Below are 20,058 nucleotides of genomic sequence, written 5' to 3'. Positions count from 1 at the left end.
TACAACGGAGGGTGGATCCAGTCTTCAGAATTTGGCGGGAATCTGTATTTTGGGAATGGGTTTCTGCTGGGCAAAGAGACTTCTCCATTTTGAGAGCTCTCCTTGTGAGAATGATCATTCAAGGTAGGCCTACGATCAGTGTTTTTTCTTGATGCATCCACGTTTGGTTCATGTCTAACATCTGAATCAGCTTGATTATTATCATGACGATCAAGTTGACTATTGTCTGGTTTTGATTTTAATGAAGAAGCTCCCATATCTAATGTTTTATTCATGTCTGAACCTCTTTGATCATACCCCGTAGGAACATCATTCCCAACATTTGATCTGCGTGGAGATGCTGTTGATGTGGGTACTTCTTTAACAGACAATCCAGCATTCTTGTGTTTGCCATCTATTCCGTGGTCATCATTTGTCCTAGGTCCATTTTCTTCCATCCATTTGAGAAAGTTAGAGAACATAGCGTTTTGCTCAAGGTTTTGTTTCAGCGTCGCGTTGTTCTCCAATAGACTCATCTTGTGATTCAGCATTTTATTCTCACGTGCCAATGCCGAAATTTGTCCTCTGAGCTGTTTGATCGTCTGATATTCAGCTTTCGACATCGTTTCTGTCAAAATACAACTTCCCAAAATATATTTCACTCTCCCTCGGTCCTGAAGTCCTATTTCTCGACGGACAGAAATGGTGATGATAGGCCGTTATTTTGAAGGCACTTAAAAGAGAGAAAACAAATTTAAGCAGTTTCTCTTTTATCTGCTTTTATCACGTTGCTAAATAAACCAAACAGAGTCGCTATGCGCCACAACGCGCGCTTTTGCACATAGCGTTCGCGCAAATAAGAGAATTTCATTGTTACGTGTTTGATAACGAAATTATGTCACAAAATTTCTTTTAATCATTATCTTTTTGAATAACTTATATTAAAAACATCATTCTTATTCATATAGCCACCACTATTTTGCATATACATCTTTAATCTTTCAATGATATTCAAGTTCTCTTTAAGAGTGTATGCTCATCTTCTCCTCTCACCCAAGGATCTCTCTTTATTTTTCTCCGGGATTTTTACCACGGATTTACACCTACGCCAACCGTCACTGGAAATGAGATACTTTATCTCTCGCATTAAAGAGGTCAGGTTCACTCTCAACAATAAATCGATATGGATAAAAGGGGAAAATCTTAATGAGCATAATTATGTAACATTGAATATGTCACTAAATTTCAGATGTAACTGTAGAATAAGCAAGTTGCAATATTTGTTCAATTTCACAAAACTGTTCAGTACAATATAGGTGATACGAACATATCAAGAGTAGCGAAATCACACACTTGCTATCACTACTTGACAATTAATTATTCCTTTATGAGAAAATGTAATTCATTTTTTATCTTACGATGTACAAGCTTTGATATGTTGAATGCACATTGAAAGTGTAAAATTTCCTTTATTGAAACATGATTAAATATGAAATTTATATATTCATCAAATCGACAAAAACTATGAATCTTTGTAGTATTGATTTTTTTTTGCATATTACCCGGGTTGTGAATTTAAATGTTTTGTGAAATTAACAAAAAATAAAATATAACTTATTTTACATCTGATATTGATGGAATTTTCAGCTATACTCGTTTGATTCTTTAGATGTTATTTAAATCTTATTTGTGACTGGATTAGTGGACTTAGCCTTGAGAGTCATTATCTCACTCCCGAATAATCTCCATGGATGAAAGTGCTTCAGAGCTTAGACGAAGGTAAAGAACGTCAACAAAAGACTGGAACAGCAAGTTCCTGGTTGAATTGATTCAGGAAATGTGTTAGTTATTCTTAGTTATTTACTTTCATGTTTTAATTTCATAAACTAGTGGTCATCATACTACTTTAAACTCCTCATGAGAACAAAAGTGCTCGCCTTGAGCACTCTCCTGAGTGACATTGGTGCGATATAAGTCTAAAATAATTATTATTGAAACACTGCGATGGTTCTCCAAATATCCAGACATTTGACCAAGCATCAACTATTTTTCTGTGACGTCTCTCCTTTCACATCTCTCTCTAATATCCCCCTCTTTCTTGCACATATTTTCCTCTCGCGTAGCTCATAGAAATACAGGTACAAGTAAAACAGAGTGAATAACTGAATATGAACGCATTCTCTTTCTAATAAAACCTAGATCCTGATAGCTAAAAACGACACCTTCCTTCAAAATCCCAATCTTGGGATGAGGAAAAGCAAAGTGATAAAATTTACTTCTTTCGCTTCAGCCATTATATTCACCCATCATTAATACCCACATTTATCGATACACTGTACATGTATATTAATGGGAATTCATAACTATTTTTCATCATTCTTCTTTTATATCTTGAATTCTTCATAATTTGCTAGTACATATAAATTTCCTCAAAATGATCCATTTATCTATATTTATGATAATGAATTATCTCAGTCACTGTTGCCTCATGTGTTAGATTTCATCATGCTTCCATTACTCTCTCTCTCCCATTGTGATGCTTTCTCAATTCATTTGCCTTTTCCCCCAAAGCATTAATTGTGAGGAGATTCAGCTTATGAAATTAACTATCATCAACTTTTGTATAACTCTCTCATTGACACCACATATACAGGCAAATAATAATCAAGTTGACATTGGTATGAAGTACATGTAAGCATACAGATGTAATGTTTATTTACAATGTACAAAAACATCCATTTTGAATTTGCTCTTACATCAATGTTAACAAAATATTGCACTTATGGGTATCTCAAACTAAACATACACCACTCGCATCTGTATTGTATTCTTGACAGGATTTCTTAAAATCAAATTATCAACTTATACTTAATGTTCTAAGCACAACATGAATAAGTCAAAAGAAAGTGACCAAAAAATATAGATAATCACAAACACATATTGTATGTATACACTGGTGTCGTGTTGTTTAATTTGAAGTGTTTCATAAAGACTTAACTCTTTAAAACTAAATTCAAATTCACACTCACATAGCCAGTCTTGTGTTGCATACACAACACTGATCACGCTCAGAGAACACATGCTATAGCATGTTCAACAATAAAATTAAGTAACATGCAATTCTGCAATCAAGCATTACTCTAAGCGACACTTCATTTTTTGTGAAACACCCCCTGATTTCACTAATCAATGTGATAAACCATACTGACCCAAATTTGGTATTCATTCATTGATGAATTGCTTTAGTGAATATTGGGCTAAATTATTCTAAATAATGTACAAGTATCATCCATGGTTCCAATTTCATGTTCCAACATATCTACAGAAGATGTGAAGTAACTGGGCATGAAGGGTAACACAAACATTAACAATGATCATAGAATAAATCCTTACAATTTATTACATAGGCTACAGCCATTCACTTTGTGTCACCAGACCCTGTGGAGTTTCATTAAGCTGAACGTAAGTTTTGCAAGGCTTTATGAATTGGAATATAAAGTGTACATTATGGAATTTTATAACAGTCCTAACTTACAAACAGATGGAATATGATGTGCAAACGTATCAGCCTAAAATTATTCCTGATTTGTATTTCCTTCAAGTTATTTTCAGCTTGATTCATTTATTTAACTTTATTGAATGGGGGGGAAGTGAATATATTCAAAATTATAAAATCTGTAGGAAAATAGGAACAAAAATATTCATTGCGCTCATAAAAACACATGTTCACTGAATCTCACGAGTTGTGTTTGAAAGTTAGTGAACCCTGCCACAAAATGCACTCTTTCATGTTGGGTGTTAGATGTAGACAACAATGTTTGGCAAGACCAGAGAAACAAACTTAATTGAATGTAATATTTTATCACCCATCTACGGAATTAAATATCTAAAACATGACAAAACTTTAACACTTTAATTATGTCCATTTTCTGGTGGGGTTCACTAGCTTTTGAGCACCATGGTACATATATGTATTGATTTTCTTGAATTCAACAAAGATAAAGTATTATATCCTACATAGATTGAATCCTGTATAGTGATTGGTTCAAATAGCATCATGTGACCGAATATATTTCAACTATGATGTTGCGTGACGTCAGACCTCGATATATTTTTGGATATATCGAGGTCTGACGTCATTATTTCACAAAACTGGATATCTAAGCTAAACTCTCGGGCGTACCGGCCAGCGCGCTCTCTCTCCCGGGCAAGTCCCGCGATGGGTCGGCGCAGGCAGAAATCTGCGTTCAACTGAGCGCGGTGAAAAGTAGGTAATTCAACTCAAGTAACCGTAATTTGCAAGCTCGGCGCATATAATTTGGTAATAAATTATTAAAAGTAGGATATAAACCAAATACATGTATATCAGGCGTTTCATTCGGAAGCATAGTGGAAATTATTAATCCTCGGTTGGACTGGCAAAACTACTAACTACAATATTTCGCCCCTCGGGAGAAATAGTAATTGCCAGACCAACCTCGGATAAATAATTCCACTATACTTTCTCAAAGCCTGATATGTTTACTATAAAATTCTGATACAAATTCTAACTCAGCTGGTAAGGAATCTCTTGGCAAGCTGTTGTATCCTCTTCTCAAGTGTAGGTGACTTGATTTGACTACTTGGCTCATAGAATGGATTCATGGAAAACTAGGAGAAAGATATAAGAATAACACAATTATCCGGTACTCAAATTTCAATGATATACATGGAAAACGAAGAATACATTTGGTTTATATGCACTCAGTCGTTCTAATTTTCATGGTAAAACTCACTTACCACTTACCCACATTGATAAGTCTATTATCAATGTGGGCCAAAAATCACTTGGTGTTTCATTTTACAGTCTTATGCCCAGGTGGTCTAATTCCCACTTTTTTCGTTAAAAAAATGAAGAAAAAAAATGTTCATAAATAGTTCATCTAATCAAATAGAATTAAGTAGCATTATATTACATATATATGTAGACAAAATGACTATACATGTAATCAACTGGAAATTTGACAAAGTTGTAAATGGAATAAATGGCAATTTGACTTAATGTTTAGTAGATGAACTAGGATAAAATGGTAAATGCAATAAATGACAATAAGATTTTATGTGTAGAAGAATGGCTAGGATTGGACCACGTGAGATGAGACAAAATGGAAATGAGACAAAGTGGGTATAGACCAAATAGCAAGTTATCATTTAAAGGAAAATGTTCTGCAAAAGGATCACGATTCGATCTGATAATGCAAAATAATTATACTAAGATGAATAAACTGAGTACTGACATGTATACAAGGATTTTATATCAATATATGATTAAATATATCTCAATAGAAAGAGCCGATTCCATAATTCTTTACCATTAACTCAAGCTACTTATAATAATCAGTATGGATTTTGAGTAACAGATGGAGCATAGCAAAATTTCAATATCAATATTTTTTTTACTTGATCACAGGTGTCCTGCATGAGAAAGTATCAACTGTTTTCATATAGTTGAGATTGATTACATGTATCAACTCAATGATGACAAATGTAATAAAATATTCAAATTTAAAAAATGCAGGATTATGTAACAAAAGCAGTAATAATAGCTGATTTCCATTTATTTCATACTATAAATTCATACTTTCAGGTCATACTAAAAACTCACCTTGATGTATAATTCATAGACTTCAGAGAAGAAGTTCTTGATGCCATCTTCATTCTTGATATCATGTAGAACAAGAAATCTCATCCGTACATAATAGGGTCAAGGAATAAAAGTGCCTGGAACAAATTGAACGTAAATGATACATCTGGCAGTCTCACCTGCATTACGCGATTCAATATAGTAGCAGTGCTGACTATAAAAACTACTATAAAATAATTATTCACCATTCATATAATGGTACATTAATACTTTCATTGACCCTAAATGACATTTGACCTTGATCATGTGACCTATGACTTGTCAGTGATACTTGATTACTCCTATGTCCACATTTCATAAATTATATCCATCAACTTTGAAAGTTATGACAGCAAATTAATAATTACCACCAACATGGTCAAAGTTCATTGGCATTTATTGACCTTGGTCATGTCATGAACTAGGTCCATGTACTTTCTAAGTTATGCTGTCATTTCACATTTCAAAAACTTTACCTTCAGTTAAGATTTGATATTGATCCCGCTGCCGTTGGAAAAGCGGCACCTATAGTCTCAATCTGCTCCATGTATGCAGGTGAGACAAAAATGACATTTAAAGGTCAAGTCTACCTCAGAAAAATGTTGATTTGAATCAATAAAGAAAAATCAGACAAGCTCTATGCTGAAAATTTCATCAAAATCGGATGTAAAATAAGAAAGTTATGACATTTCAAAGTTTCGCTTATTTTTAACAAAATAGTTATATGAACGAGCCAGTTACATCCAAATGAAAGAGTCGATGATGTCACTCACTATTTCTTTTTTTCTTATGGTTTGAATTATACAATATTTCAATTTTTACAAATTTGATGATTAGGACCTCCTTGCCTGAAGCACAAAATGTTAAATGGAAATCCACATGTTCAGGGAGGAATGAAACTTCATTTCACATGACAATGACGAGAAAATAAAAATATTTCGTATAATAAAATACAAAAAAAAATAGTGAGTGATGTTATCAGTTCCTCATTTGCATACCGACCGAGATGTGCATATAACTGTTTTGTGAAATGAAGGGTAACTTTAAAATGCCATACCTTTCTTATTTTACATCCAATTTTGATGAAATTTTCAATGTTATGCCTGTTGAATTTTACTCTTTTTATTAAAAACAAGTTTTTGTTGGGGTGGACTTGTCCTTTGAATGCAACATGTAGAGAGATAATCATCAAATCATCATACATATTACACATACAAGCTTAAATCAAACCGATTCCAGGAAAAGAAGTAGATTGTTGGGCATTATGCATACATACTTCATGTAGAATTCACAGAAAATAGCACTAATATATGTGATTATATTCCACATCGAAAGGTACCCATTTTTTAATTAAGAATACAGGAAATACAGATTTCATACTTATTGAATGATGTTTAAAAGGATATTTCCTGCTGTGACAAAAGCAGAGACAAACCACTCGTTGAACTTGTCAACTGTCTTGAGATACCTTAAAAGAAATCAAGGATAAAACAGGCAATGTTAATTTTTCATTTCACCCATTTCATTTGTACCTAGGCTTAGTATAATGGTAAAACTTGACCAAATGACTTTCTGTGCATGTTGTCGTGTAAACACTACCAGAAAATAATTTGTTGAAAATAAAAATAGAAGAATCAGTCAATAAATTTCTAGTGCATGCGTGGTTCATTCTAAAAGAATTATGATAATGGTGACTAGATAGGAACTGGTCCTCAGCAGATTAAAATCATGGTTTTCCAAAACCATAATAAAAAAAAAGTTACAATTCTGAGTCTTTATGGTGAAAGATCACAAATTTGTCCTCAAAGATTATTTAAAGCCAATTCATAATTCCATCCACTGAGAGCAAAACTATTCTACATGCAGAAATACCCTCATATCCTGTTATATATTTTTTGCAAGATTTCAGAAGGAATACGACATGTGACATCTATGACCTACTGTTCATGCAAAATCAAAGTTAACCCCCCAAAAGCCAAAATTTTATCATATAATATAAGTATGGAAACACTCACATGTTTTGTGTTGTCCACATATGTTCATCTACCATATCCAGTGCTGCATGAGCTATGAATTGATTTAAGTGTCTGTGGTCATCTTTCTGTTTCACATGAAGAAATAATAAACTTGGAAGGTTAAGCATACTGAGCTTTCTGAATTGTAATATCAGATAATTCCCAGCAGATAACTGTAGTTCACAATTCACATAAAGAGGCAAATAATGACAAGATGTATTTAATTTCATTATTTGCAGGAAAGATTGAAGCATGAACGTGTTCAAGCAATCAAATTTCACAATAATGTTCACAATTCACAAATACTGTAAATTTGTAAGCAAAGGATCATATACTATTACACTCTGAAATTCATTTCTCAGCACATTTTTTTTATACAGCTAATGTTTGCTCTTCAACACACCAACTGAATCATCCCTTTGGTTTTGAATGAAATAAAAGCTTGAGACATTGAACAAAGAAATGTCTTATTTTTTCCATATTGGTTCAACACTATTATCTCAAAAACTAGTTTTAAGGGGAATCTGCCCTTGGACATATCTTTGGGTGAAATAAGCCAAATTTTAAAGAAAAAAACCCAGACAAGCAATAACAAAGTCATGGCAGTTTTAAATTTGAGATCGATCTCTAACTTTCATTATTGGCAGCTGAGTACGGAAAATATGACAAGTGCCATGTACTTAATCATCAGGAATTTGTGGTTTTCTCATAAGTACCTATTCCCTTAAGGCAGTAATCAAAATGTAACACATGCAGCATATTGTTTTATGTTCTCATGACCTAAACATATAATTTGAGGTAAAAATTGTGAAAACAATGATATTTTATGTATTGAAGTAAATAGAACAGTCCTTGCCTTGCATCACTATGACTATAAGTCTGACATCATTAATGCGGCATGTTTCAAGTCTCCACATGTACATGTATAGTGAATTAGTGATTGCCAATTCTACTTCCTTCAATGAATATCAATAATTCATTGTTTGTCCAATACAGTTCTACTTTTATTTCCTCCCATCAAAACAACTTTTAATTTGGGTAGGATTCCCCACCAAGGACTAGAACTGAAGGGTAGAAAATGTCAGAGTGATTAAAATTTATTTTTCTTATTTATTCTTTTTATTATTATATATGTTTTTTTTTTTCCTAATGATGTTATGATCACTTGTAAATATTTTAATTATGTCTGATTTGTTATTTTTGTTTATTTTTGGTCAGTGTGGACCCAATAAAACATATAAATACAAAAAAAATATCAGAGTGATTAAAAGGGTTATGGGGTAAAATTAATTTACAATACAAAGATTAAAGGAGAATGAAACCATTGGAACAAGATAGCTTGTGTAAAAACAGAAAGATCAAAGAAACAGATCAACAAAAGTTTGAGAAAAATCAGACGAATAATGAGAAAGTTATGAGCATTTGAATATTGCGATGGAGATAGCACATTGGCAATGCGACAATGTGTGATGTCACTTGTGAACAACTCTCCCATTACTTTAGTATATATTTCACTTGAATTGCCTCTTTTATCACATCTATCCATAGATCATAAGTTCTTTCTACATGAGGGCATGTAATACATATTTTTTAAGAATAAATCATGGATAAAGAGTTTGTAACATCATAAGAAAAGGCAAAAAGAGACATTTTGAGGGTATTTTATAGTCCACCAAAGGGAAAGTTGTTCATCAGTGACATCACACATCCTTGTTGCATTGCCAATGGGAGGATGTCCATAGCATTAGTGATTACAATATTCAAATGCTCATAACTTTCTCATTATTTGTCTGATTTTTCTCAAACTTTCTTTATTCTTATTCTTTGATTTTTCTGTTTCTACACAAGCCTATTTGATCCAAAGGTTGTATTCCCCTTTAATGTTGAATTATGTACAGGAAAAAAACAAAAGAAAAACACACACCTTTGCTTCAGCAGCTCTTGATTGACTACTATGCTCAAGCTCAAATACTGGGTTGTCATGGTGACCCACTATAACAAAATAGTAATTTCCAGACATCTTCGGAGTGCTTAATCTTTCAAGAAGACTGTTTCCATATGTTTTCTACGAGAGGAAATACCAAAACAAAAGAGTTATGGAAAAATAATTATCAGATATTAACTTCATCAATGCCTTTTTCTAAGTGGGTCAATCCACGTCAAATCAACCAATTTTCAGACAATTTGTCACCCGACCCTCACAATCTTAGATGGAATAACACACGATGAAAAGTGGGTAAAAACACTTGATTACTAATGAAAATTGTATGATTTATTGATTTTCATGATTTTCAGCTGTATTTTCAAGGTCATTGTCTTGAGAGAATAGGTACTTGATCTGTAGATCCTCCAAGAACTCATTACAGACTACCAATACTGCAAATATCAGCCTGATCAGGTATTCTCTCTATGAGAAAATCCATTTTGAAATGTGTTGCAAAGTGCAATGTACACGCGCGATTTGAATATGCTACTTATGAAGCAATAATTAGCTATATTTGGAATAATTTCAAGGTCAAATGATATAGTTTTGAGTTCAAATATTTTATGTTGCTTAAAGTAGAACAAAAGTTGAACATGTCTTTCAAGTTTTGGCTTAAGCTCACCCTTTGTATTGAAATGACACCCATTTGAAAGTCAATGTAAACACCATTTGAATGCCATATGATTCTGGAAAATTAGCCAATTTACTGTTTTTATTGAATTTTAGGTGTGTTTTCAAGGTCATTACCAAGAATGAAAACTATTTCGGAAGATATATTCTTTTAATACTAATTACAGACTATCATCACAGAAGATATCAATGTCTTTTGGCATTTCATCTTTGAGTTATCACAATTTGAAAAGTGTTGAAAAGCATGTATGTGTCATTAACGTCAAATTTAGGGTGTTTACGACCATTTTGGAATGCGCAAATCAGCCCCTAAACATTCCGGTAGCAAAATTTCTCAAGTAACACTTGAAAATATGGGTAAATGTCTATCAAAACACAGAAATTGGTCCCCCTCCTCGATGGGACGGGAGGTGATCCGTGACCTTGAACTTGGCATCTTTTGAAAAAAATCCAACTTTGAGGGCGCCCTACAGGAAAACGGCACACACTCTTGGGTCAATTTTTTTGTAATTCTGTTGAGTATATGAAAGTCCATTAATGTGCATAATATTTGGTTCTAAGCTAATTTAGTTTTGGATTTATGAGCCTCCAAACATGCTTCTGAAATCATTGACACGGATGCTTAACGCCATTTTCGGTGACCTCGTGTGCGGATTCCGGTTGACAGGTCCGTGCTACTATATACTTTGCATGTTTAGACCAAAAAGTTCTTCCAATTTACTTAAAATGAAGACTGTAATCAATCAAACTTTGCTGCAGTAGTCAATCAAAAATAGGCAATTTTATTTAAAATAATTTCTTTGAGTGCGCATTGGTTGCTATGGGAGGCCGTATCTTAGCAACCATTTGACCTTGGGGCAAAATATTTCAGATTTTTCCGTCAGACACTTGGGGCAACATTTGGTGCGAGTTTAAAGAAAATCGAAGAGGGTCGGGTGACAAGCATTGGTTGATTTGACATGGATAATGAGGAAACTTACAAATATTGGGTGATTTCAAGTGTTGGTGTAGGAAGCACAATTTGGATTGCGTTTCCTGGCCCCCAAAATGTATTCCGAGTTTACACAAATTACCAATATCACAATATTGACAGCTCAACACCTAGTGGGTGACTTATCAGGACCATTCCCATTTTATGTTTGGCATTATACATGTACTCATGTAACACCAAAAAGTCGACACTGAACTTGAAATCACCCAATGAAGGGAAAATGAGGGGGGGGGGTATTTCAATTACTTGCAAAAATAGATCTCTAGTGCAAAGGTAGTTAAGTTTTCAATTACACATCATCCAAAATGAATGTTGGCATATCACTCAATTAAAAATTCTACTGGTAAAATAGAAAGTCTATACGTATAGAAGGGTTTTGTAAAGGGTTTAAAGGGCAAGTTATTTGCATCCGACAAAAGGTTATTTCATTTTCCCCCCATTACATGAACATCTGTTCAAAAACAATAAAAGAATAAAGAACATTTTGAGCATGATTTTAAAACAAATAGGGGGCCTACAAATTTTGTATCTCAATCTCACTTGCTGATTTCTGTGTAGTGTAACATTACAATCTTATTTTATTGTTGCACATGCAGAATTATTGGGGAGGGGCAAAACTTCTTCTGGAAACAGTACAGGCCACCGTCTGGTGAGTGGTGTAATGTCATACGAGATGTTTGTTTGCCCCAATAATAAATATTTTCATCGGTGGGGCAATCGTTCCCCCCCCCCTAGCATGCCTAGGATCAACGCCTCTGTCTGTATTTCCACTCTCCCATCATATATGAATATGTTCTATTATTTGGGCTTTTAAACCGTAACACAGGTTAGCATGGACATGGTTAGGCTAATGTAATGACTATGTAGATTCTAATTTCTATATTGGCCTGCTGATAATTAATATTCTTAAAAAGACTTCTCCAGGTTTTTATTTTCGATTTTAGTGGGCATGGTGGGGGTTCGTCATGGAGCTCTTGCCTGGGCCTGAGGCCAAGTAACCTCCGGGAGTAGCTCTTACATGTATAGTGAGTGATCGTATTACCGACCGGCCTTGTATTACCGAACGTGTGTATCGTACGCCTCAGAAAATAATTTCATACGCTCAAAACTTTGCAACATTCTTTCAAAGGGAAATTTAATAGAAAGATGATGAAAAATGGTCAAAAACACATTTTCAAAGTCTTATTCTAGAAATAATAAAATATGGTCAAAATGGCACATTGGTGATTTTGTTGTTTTCTCAAATTTTTCCATTGAAAACACACGTTCGGTAATACGATACCTTTTTCAAGTGACCGAAATATTTCACATGCGAAGAGGCTAGAGGGGTCCGATTGGAAGCTACTACATGTAAGTTCTTGTCTTGCGAGGGATTCCCGTTCAGCAGGCGACACAGAGCTGGCTGGTCTGGGCCCCGGTCGTGCCACAAGCCTGGCTGTTCTGCCTGCTGCGAAAGCAGCCAGTGCAGTGCTGCTTGGCCTGGGCTGGGGACCGATTTTATTAACTCAACTGGTAATTTGACTTGAAGTCGAATACATGACATGATAACATTAAGTACAAACAGCTATCGGCAATATGGCATAATATTACAATTAAGTGAATAATATTGTCAAGTGACTCAAAGTCAGCAAAAAAAATAAAAATTTACCAGAAGTTACAGCCCCAAGCCGGTTAATACACCTCGTCATAGAAGGTCGAGCTAGCTAGCTAGCTAGCTAGCCAGCTAGTATCCCGGAAGTGCTTTTACGAATTTGATGTAAGAAAATAGTTTCAGCTCCTATGATTAGCCAATTAGATCTAGAATCGAGACGCGCGCCAGTGTGCCCCATCACTAATATTGATAAATGATGTTAAGTCCTTTTCATGTAGCTCTCAGTTTGTAACGATTTGAATGAAATATATGTTTGAAATAGATGGCAAAGTAAGGTCATTTTCTAAAAATTTGTCAATTGTGCATCATGATTAATCTTGTAAGGGTTTTTGCTCCATATTTCTGAAAGCTCAAATTTTCATTAAAATTGATAGGCGAATTGATATTGAACAGTGCATGCGCAATATTTGGGTTTTCGATTTTTCCCCTGCAATGAATACAAAATGGCAGCCTGGATCGGACTGTGCGTTTCTCAGTGAGAGTGCCCGTAGTAAAGCTTTACTTTGCAGCTCATGAGACGACAATAGAGGTGTTCCCAGCTTAGAAACACCTTCGGTTGTCGAGAAGGTATATTCGGCTTTTGATTTTTTCAGTTCATTAATTTCGATACGGCTTATATTTTACAAAACATGAAATTTAAGTGGATGGTTGTCATGGTGTTTGCAAGCCGTGATATAGCGCCATCTTGTTGAAAAATTGTAAACGTGAAAGGTCAAACATGTCATTATGTTTACGATTTTTAGTGTTGTTTGGCATATGAAATGTGTTTTAAACCCATATCATGATTTTTCTCATTTAATTGAGGTCAATTATTTTAAGCCTTCCTGTCATATAAATGTCAGATTTGGTTCAGTTCCCAGAAGAAATCGTGCAGCATTGCCTACACTGCACTCTGGCTCTGCTGCAGCAAGGACACAGTCACTGAGTCAGTGCTGTGACTGTGTCTGGAAGGGGTCAGCTCAAGCAAGTGGCCGGGCGGCATGAGACGCACCTCCCCGTACCTGGACCCGCACTGAGCTTGAGGCCCTAAACTAACCTAAGTTCAAGTTCAAACCTAAGTTCAGCCTCAGGCCAAAATGTGGGATAATTTTAGGTCACTTCATTTTGGTGATTGTCAGATTGTTAATGTTATGGCCCCTGTCACAGTCATGTTCCGTGCAAGCCTTGCGTGTGATTTGCAGTCAACTATATTTGCCATCTGCAAGTCACCCATCACCCACACGGCCACAGGTAGCCCGCATTTGAATGACAATATTTCACACACAGTTGCCTGCAGAAGCGCATTGAGTTCTGATTTGCATGCATTTGAACATGCTAAATACTTTGTTGCAGGTGATGGATGCAGATATTCGAGCCCCATTGTCTTCAAATTTAAGCAAAAAAGTAAAAGGTTGTAGTTTTCGTATGAAATTTGTATATTTTACTCAAATGTTAATGGGATTTTGGCACACTTTGAGAATATTTTGAAAGAACAATAATATTAACTGGAACTTGTGTAGAATTTAATAGGAACTTATGGTTTATCTTATGTTCAATTTTAGGGGGACCCTTTCCAACTACAGAATAAGTGATCACATGAAGAGCTCTGGAACACGTCATGATTAGGTCGACAATATATCTATATTGGAACATAATTGATAAACTTGTTTATGATTAACTGTCTGAGATCCGACTGGTTATGGACCTTAAGCTTGAAACTTTCTTTTCACAAAATATTACTTCCAACAATGTTTGTTCGATCTATTTGCCTATCTGATTGCAGTGTTCAGTTTCAACTAGAAAATTTTTAGAGACAGACATCAAGTGTCAGAAGTCTGCCTTTTCTTCATGTTTTAGTGGCTCATTGGGTTATTTACCTGTTAAACATTAGTTTGCCATCACATCAATCTCTTTCTTTCCCGCTTTGCAGTGCTTTTTTTTCTTCTCTGATAATTTTATTTTTCTGTCCTAAACAGCATGGCAGCCAGCAGGGCTCCTCCGCTTCAGCGTAGTGTGATGTCTGAGCCTCGGGTAAATGCTGTACCTAGGTACAACTTCACACAACCCATGGATGACTTCCTTTTTAATTTAATAGGTGGTGAGAAGGAGGACAGCAAGCCAAATAATTATGTAAGTATAGATTTGTAAAAGTGGTTTAAATAGAAAAGGTACTTTTAAACAGCTTATTACTTTGAGCTTTAATTTCATATCTTTGAAAAGAAATTTGGCAATGAGTGAGTATAGTTTTCTTTTTGTAGAGTAATTGTGCTGTCCAATTGTCGTATGTAATTTCTTTCTTTTATATTTTCAACATTTGAGAAAAGTGCTAGTAGGATTTTCATGCCCTTTTAGAAGAAGGGACGGTACTGACAGTGCGTGTACTAGGTTTGTTTTAATAATTTATGTATACCTGTAGTACTGTACGTGACCCTTTCGACCCTTATTTATAGGAGTTTGATCAGAGTAGTTATGACTTGATATTAATTATATTTGATTATTTGCAACTTCTATTTCAGTACAATTGGAAGCCAAGTTCTACATTTGCTGAGCAACCTTCAGCTGTTGTTCGGAATAAAAAGTCAAAGAATAAGGAGAGGGAACAAAATGTCTCTGGGAAAGCAGTAAGTGCACAATGAATTCGTCCATGTAAATCCTTGAAATATTAGTTGTAAAGCATTGATAAAAATGTTGATCAGTACATGTAATAGATCATTTTGACCTTTAAAATTGGGACATTTACATGAACTGATATTTTTTTCTAATGGAGAAGCCAACCTTTTTCATAAAATGACTGTAAAACAAAAATATATGAAAATATGAAAAACGGACAGAAATGGAAACAGAAGTAGGAGATTTATGGCTGTTTAAAGAATGAAATCACTTAGAACATAAGTTTAGTGACTGATTTGTGAGAACTGAAAAAAAATATTCTGAGTAAAAACTTGAAAACTATGATTTAGGTAATCATTTTGTTTCATGTATTGGAGCAAAATTCATTACAATTGATGTGTAGGTATAACATTTTAACTTTTAAAAATTCTTGACTATTTGAATTCTTTTTCTTATTTGTTCAAATTTCACATATCTGCTTCTCTTTAGTTGTTTTTTTAAAAACTACTTTGATTTGGGTTAGATTCCCCCGAAAAAGTGTGAAATTGTGAGATTTTTTTTCTTGCATAGTTTGATGTTGAATGTTGATGATCGTCGATCACAAGTAACAGTATTTATATTCACTTATTATTGTGTGATTTTTTCTGTGTATAATTTTGATGTAGACAGATAGGGCCTACATCTACAGGCTAATTAACTTCTTTCAAAATCATATCACATTCCTTTGTGAAAAAATCATTTGAGGTTTTCCATATCTATCACAACAGGATGCACAAGGTGCTGCTATGATGAGTAATGGTCCTTCCCGCCGTCGCACACCCGCAACCTACCCCAGAACACAGCATGTTAGTTCCGTTTTAGATAGAGAGGAGCTAGAGCACCTCAGACAACAGCTTACTTACAGTGATGTAGATGATGTAAGCTTTCTTTTTTTGTATTGTTAAGTGCTGTATTAAATAAGTTAATTTATAGACTCCTAACTTGCATGTAATACTCTTTATTTAATAAAATTTAACGTGAGCAGAGCTTTCTGCTGTCTTTTTCAAATGTGAGACAAAACCCCAATTTTGATCATGTTAAACCATATTGTTAAAATGTGAAGAAGTAGCTATAATATTTCCCTGGCTCATCTGTATACTTTGTATACACACACTTGTAAAACAGTTAGCATGATACTTATAATTATGTCTACTATACATCATTAGTTTCTATCTATTTTTTAAGAGGTAAACTGTTCTTTCTTGTACAGCAAAGCACAGATAGCCAAGCTTTGGGATCAGTGAGCATTGCCAATAGAGTGAACAATGCAAGACTAGGTGATGATACATCCTCAGTTGAAAGTGGTATGAGAAGGCCTCCCTCCATACTGGATACAATCTTTGTCAATGAGAAGGTAAATCAATTTGCGAATACCCATTGGCTGCATTAAACTCACCCTGTGAAGCATTTCTCATAAATTTCCCTATTACCTTTAGCCAAACGAAATAAAACGGATACATTCAAGCATTAAGTAAGCACAACCTTTACCCTTTTGTGCCAGCTGGATCTGAGGACATAACTAAATCTGACCAAAATTTTATATCAGACAACTCCAGCATTTTTCACTAAGTTTTTGTCTCACCTGCATAGCAGAGTGAGACTATAGGTTAAGTTTTTGAAATGACAACTTTGAAAGTATATGGACCTAGTTCATGAAACTTTCGAAGTGTTTTGGGCAAGTAAACAAGTTTAAAAAGGTAAAAGATATCTTCATATCAATTATACTAGCTAAATACCACGTGTTCTTCATGATTAAGGTCTACTTTTATTCGCATAACTTTTTCAAAGTTCTGCGCAAATCATTTTTCACTAACTTTTCAAAAGTAAGTGGTGCTCACTCAAGCGGAAATATTTTTCGACAGTTATATCGTCATTTGCTTAAATGGATCTGTACCAATGCTAAAATGTGGAAAAATTGTCAGAATATTGCAAATATATAATTTTACAAGATTTTATGTAAGTGTAAACTTTTTTTGATACGCACTGTATAATGAGTTTGGCAGATTCTCACCATCTTCCGTTCTCTAGAGCGATATCCTGTGAGCTAGTTACTATGATCAAACTTGAGGGTGATTTTGTTTTTCATTTTCTTTCAGCCTGATCGAAATAAAATAGTGGCCAGACTCATGCAAATAAGAGTAAGTATCCACTGTCGATGCATCTGAAGAAATAAAAGTGTTATTAAAAATTCAAGTAACGAAATGTGGCCATAATTATTAATATAGTTCTTTTACCTATGATATTTGCTGTTCAGCAATTAGTTTTTTGGGAGGTTTGTGGGGGCATGAAAAAAGTATGGTTACTTTTTAAAAGGTTACTGGGTATTTTGTTTCTACATTGTGTACTATTACATGTTTCATTAACTTTTTTTTCTCAATTCTTGTAGGATTATGTGAAACAGGCCAATGCCATGATGTCTACTCTTCAAAACTCAATGGACAATCCAGAGAAGGATGACCAGGTGGCCAAACTAAACCGCCTTCAGGAACATCTCCAGGAACAAGAAAGAGGTTACTTGGCTCTCCTTGAGCGTATGCTGGCTGAGGAGCTTAGCCTAGCTGGTTCTGTCTCAGGAATAGAATCCTCTGTCACTAGTAATGATCTAAATGGTATGGAGGCAGCTGCTGTTAATGGTGGCAGGAGTAGTCAGAACTCTGGAGAATCTTTCGCAACATCTGTTGCAGAATCTGCGTCAATCAATCTAGATGCACGCTCGGATATTTCAGAGGCTACTACTGTAAGTGTTAATGAAGTTGATATCTTAGTAATATTTGAAGATCAAGTCCACCCAACAAAAAGATGATATGAATTGAAGAAAATCAAACAAGCAAACACTGAAAATTTTCATGACAAAAATCATAATCTGATGTAAAATAAAGTTTCACTTTATTGTTATATGTGCAAAATGGATGGTATATACATGTAGGGGCTGAGCCGAATCAGCTGATGATACCACAGTCTCACTATTCCTTTTGTAATTTTCCCCATTTTGGGTTGAATTGATGCAAAAACAGTGCTTGATTAATATCAAGTTTCATTAATATCCCTATCCACATGATAGGAAGTGGAGTGAGACCATGGTTTATATTGTAAGAGCAATTATTTCATTAAATAAAACTCGAAAGTAATTGTTAAATTGTGACATTGGTTCCTTAATTTGCATATATGACACATGCTGTGCAAATAAGTGTTATGTGAAATTATATGAAAAAAACCCCTCCTGATTTTGATGAAAATTTTAGCATCATGCTCATTTGATTTTGTCTCCATTTATTCCTATCAACTTTTTTGTTGGGGTATGCTTGGCATTTTAAGTTGTTCTTGTAAATTCTTATTATGCAAAGTTGCATATGCTTATTTTCATTTGCTGGCACTAGTGAGATTCGACCATCATCTATCAGGAAGTAAAATCTTGTTATTGTCAAACACTTCCCACAACGTCCAGGAATATTGTGAATACTTCCCCAAGTGTAATTTACTTCTCATGATAAAGATTGCAGTTCCTTTTCCTTCCTGGCATTAGTATGTTTGACCATAACAGGTTTGATTCCTACATGTACTTCTGATTATCAGTTACGCCTCACTTCCATTGCAAAGCTTTGCATGATGCTCAAAATAATTCAAGCGCTTGCTGGAGTTGTTTAATTCCCGTAAATATTAACATGCATTGTATTTTTAGGAGGGTACGTTCACAGCTCGCACCCGTCCCCGAATTGAAAGCCACCTTGGCAATCACTCGTGCGCAAGCGACAACGATATCAGTGATTCTGAACTCGACGACATTAGGTCGGTCAGTAGTCAAGCCACTGGTTCCTTTGGCATGGATACTCAAGAGCTTCACGAACAGTACAGCTCCTTGTTACAGAAGTACCAGGATGGAAATGAAGAAAATGTTAGTGCTGCTATGGAAAGGATTAACCTATCTAGAAATGAAGGACAGGATGATAGCAAGTCTTCCCAAATGTCTTCCAATTCTTCATACAGCTTGCTGGAGGTACGCATCACATGTACCTTAGGGACCAGCCTCCAGGGATAAACGGTGCTTTCTCATGATATAAGTCCATTTTCGGAACTACGCTGTCATCTCATGAAGCTGCAGTACAAAATATTTTCTTTATGTTGTGTTTTGAACCTACGTTATTCATGAAGCCTTTCATAAAATTTCACTTGCTGCGAATATTATACATCATGAACAATAATATCAGAAAGAAATTAGAAATGTGCAAACTCATGCAGGATCAAGATACACAGAGAAATAAGGCTCTAGATATGTGTATTATTTTACAAGTTTGAAAATTGGTTTTTGGAAATCTTTGGTACTTTTAGGGGAAGCACAAGTGTTGAGATAATTTCTAGAAAAAAAACTACTCATCCTTCAAATGTCGGCATGCTGTAGTCAACTACCTATTCTTGTAGCTTCCTTGTGTCAGTTGTGTTCTGTTCAGTTTGTCTGTTTGTTTTTGCTGATCTGTCATTTCAATAATTTTCAACAAACAATGGCAACTCTAAATGCAGATC

The 20,058-nt window shown here is 34.7% G+C and overlaps 2 protein-coding genes across 4 annotated transcripts in view; one reads left to right on the top strand and one right to left on the bottom strand.

Annotated features, from left to right (window-relative positions):
• Positions 1 to 4,074: 4,074 nt before the first annotated feature.
• On the bottom strand, positions 4,075 to 12,975 carry LOC121408009 (trafficking protein particle complex subunit 2-like). The gene is made up of 6 exons (XM_041599312.1): positions 12,910 to 12,975; positions 9,581 to 9,721; positions 7,657 to 7,742; positions 7,048 to 7,109; positions 5,624 to 5,709; positions 4,075 to 4,629 (listed from the first exon to the last, which is right to left on the bottom strand). The coding sequence occupies exons 2-6, from the start codon at positions 9,674 to 9,676 to the stop codon at positions 4,531 to 4,533; spliced, it is 429 nt and encodes a 142-aa protein (XP_041455246.1). The 5' UTR covers positions 9,677 to 9,721; positions 12,910 to 12,975; the 3' UTR covers positions 4,075 to 4,530.
• Positions 12,976 to 13,332: 357 nt separating this feature from the next.
• LOC121407991 (pericentriolar material 1 protein-like) overlaps positions 13,333 to 20,058 on the top strand; it is a 32,274-nt gene continuing 25,548 nt past the window's right edge. Inside the window, exons 1-8 of one of the 3 annotated variants that reach the window (XM_041599284.1) lie at positions 13,334 to 13,479; positions 14,868 to 15,021; positions 15,408 to 15,512; positions 16,269 to 16,418; positions 16,751 to 16,894; positions 17,637 to 17,678; positions 17,927 to 18,277; positions 19,220 to 19,534. In XM_041599284.1, the coding sequence (XP_041455218.1) occupies positions 14,869 to 15,021; positions 15,408 to 15,512; positions 16,269 to 16,418; positions 16,751 to 16,894; positions 17,637 to 17,678; positions 17,927 to 18,277; positions 19,220 to 19,534 (1,260 nt within the window). In that variant the 5' untranslated portion in view covers positions 13,334 to 13,479; position 14,868. Of the gene's footprint in view, positions 13,480 to 14,867; positions 15,022 to 15,407; positions 15,513 to 16,268; positions 16,419 to 16,750; positions 16,895 to 17,636; positions 17,679 to 17,926; positions 18,278 to 19,219; positions 19,535 to 20,058 lie in introns of all 3 variants that reach the window. The other 2 variants (XM_041599292.1, XM_041599300.1) reach the window with 2 other exon arrangements.

The sequence above is a fragment of the Lytechinus variegatus genome, chromosome 1 (assembly GCF_018143015.1).
Source record: "Lytechinus variegatus isolate NC3 chromosome 1, Lvar_3.0, whole genome shotgun sequence".
Classification (NCBI taxonomy): Eukaryota; Metazoa; Echinodermata; class Echinoidea; order Temnopleuroida; family Toxopneustidae; genus Lytechinus; species Lytechinus variegatus.
Note: the sequence above shows the minus strand (reverse complement) of the source record. Positions and strands in the feature narration are given on the sequence as shown.

Coding starts and splice junctions, on each gene's coding strand:
- LOC121408009 (XM_041599312.1), bottom strand. CDS start 9,676: ATGTCTGGAAATTACTATTTTGTTATAGTGGGTCACCATGACAACCCA. Junction 7,743..9,580: donor CAAGAGCTGCTGAAGCAAAG/GTGTGTGTTTTT, acceptor CATGTGAAACAG/AAAGATGACCACAGACACTT. Junction 5,710..7,047: donor TGCTTTTGTCACAGCAGGAA/ATATCCTTTTAA, acceptor CCTATTATGTAC/GGATGAGATTTCTTGTTCTA.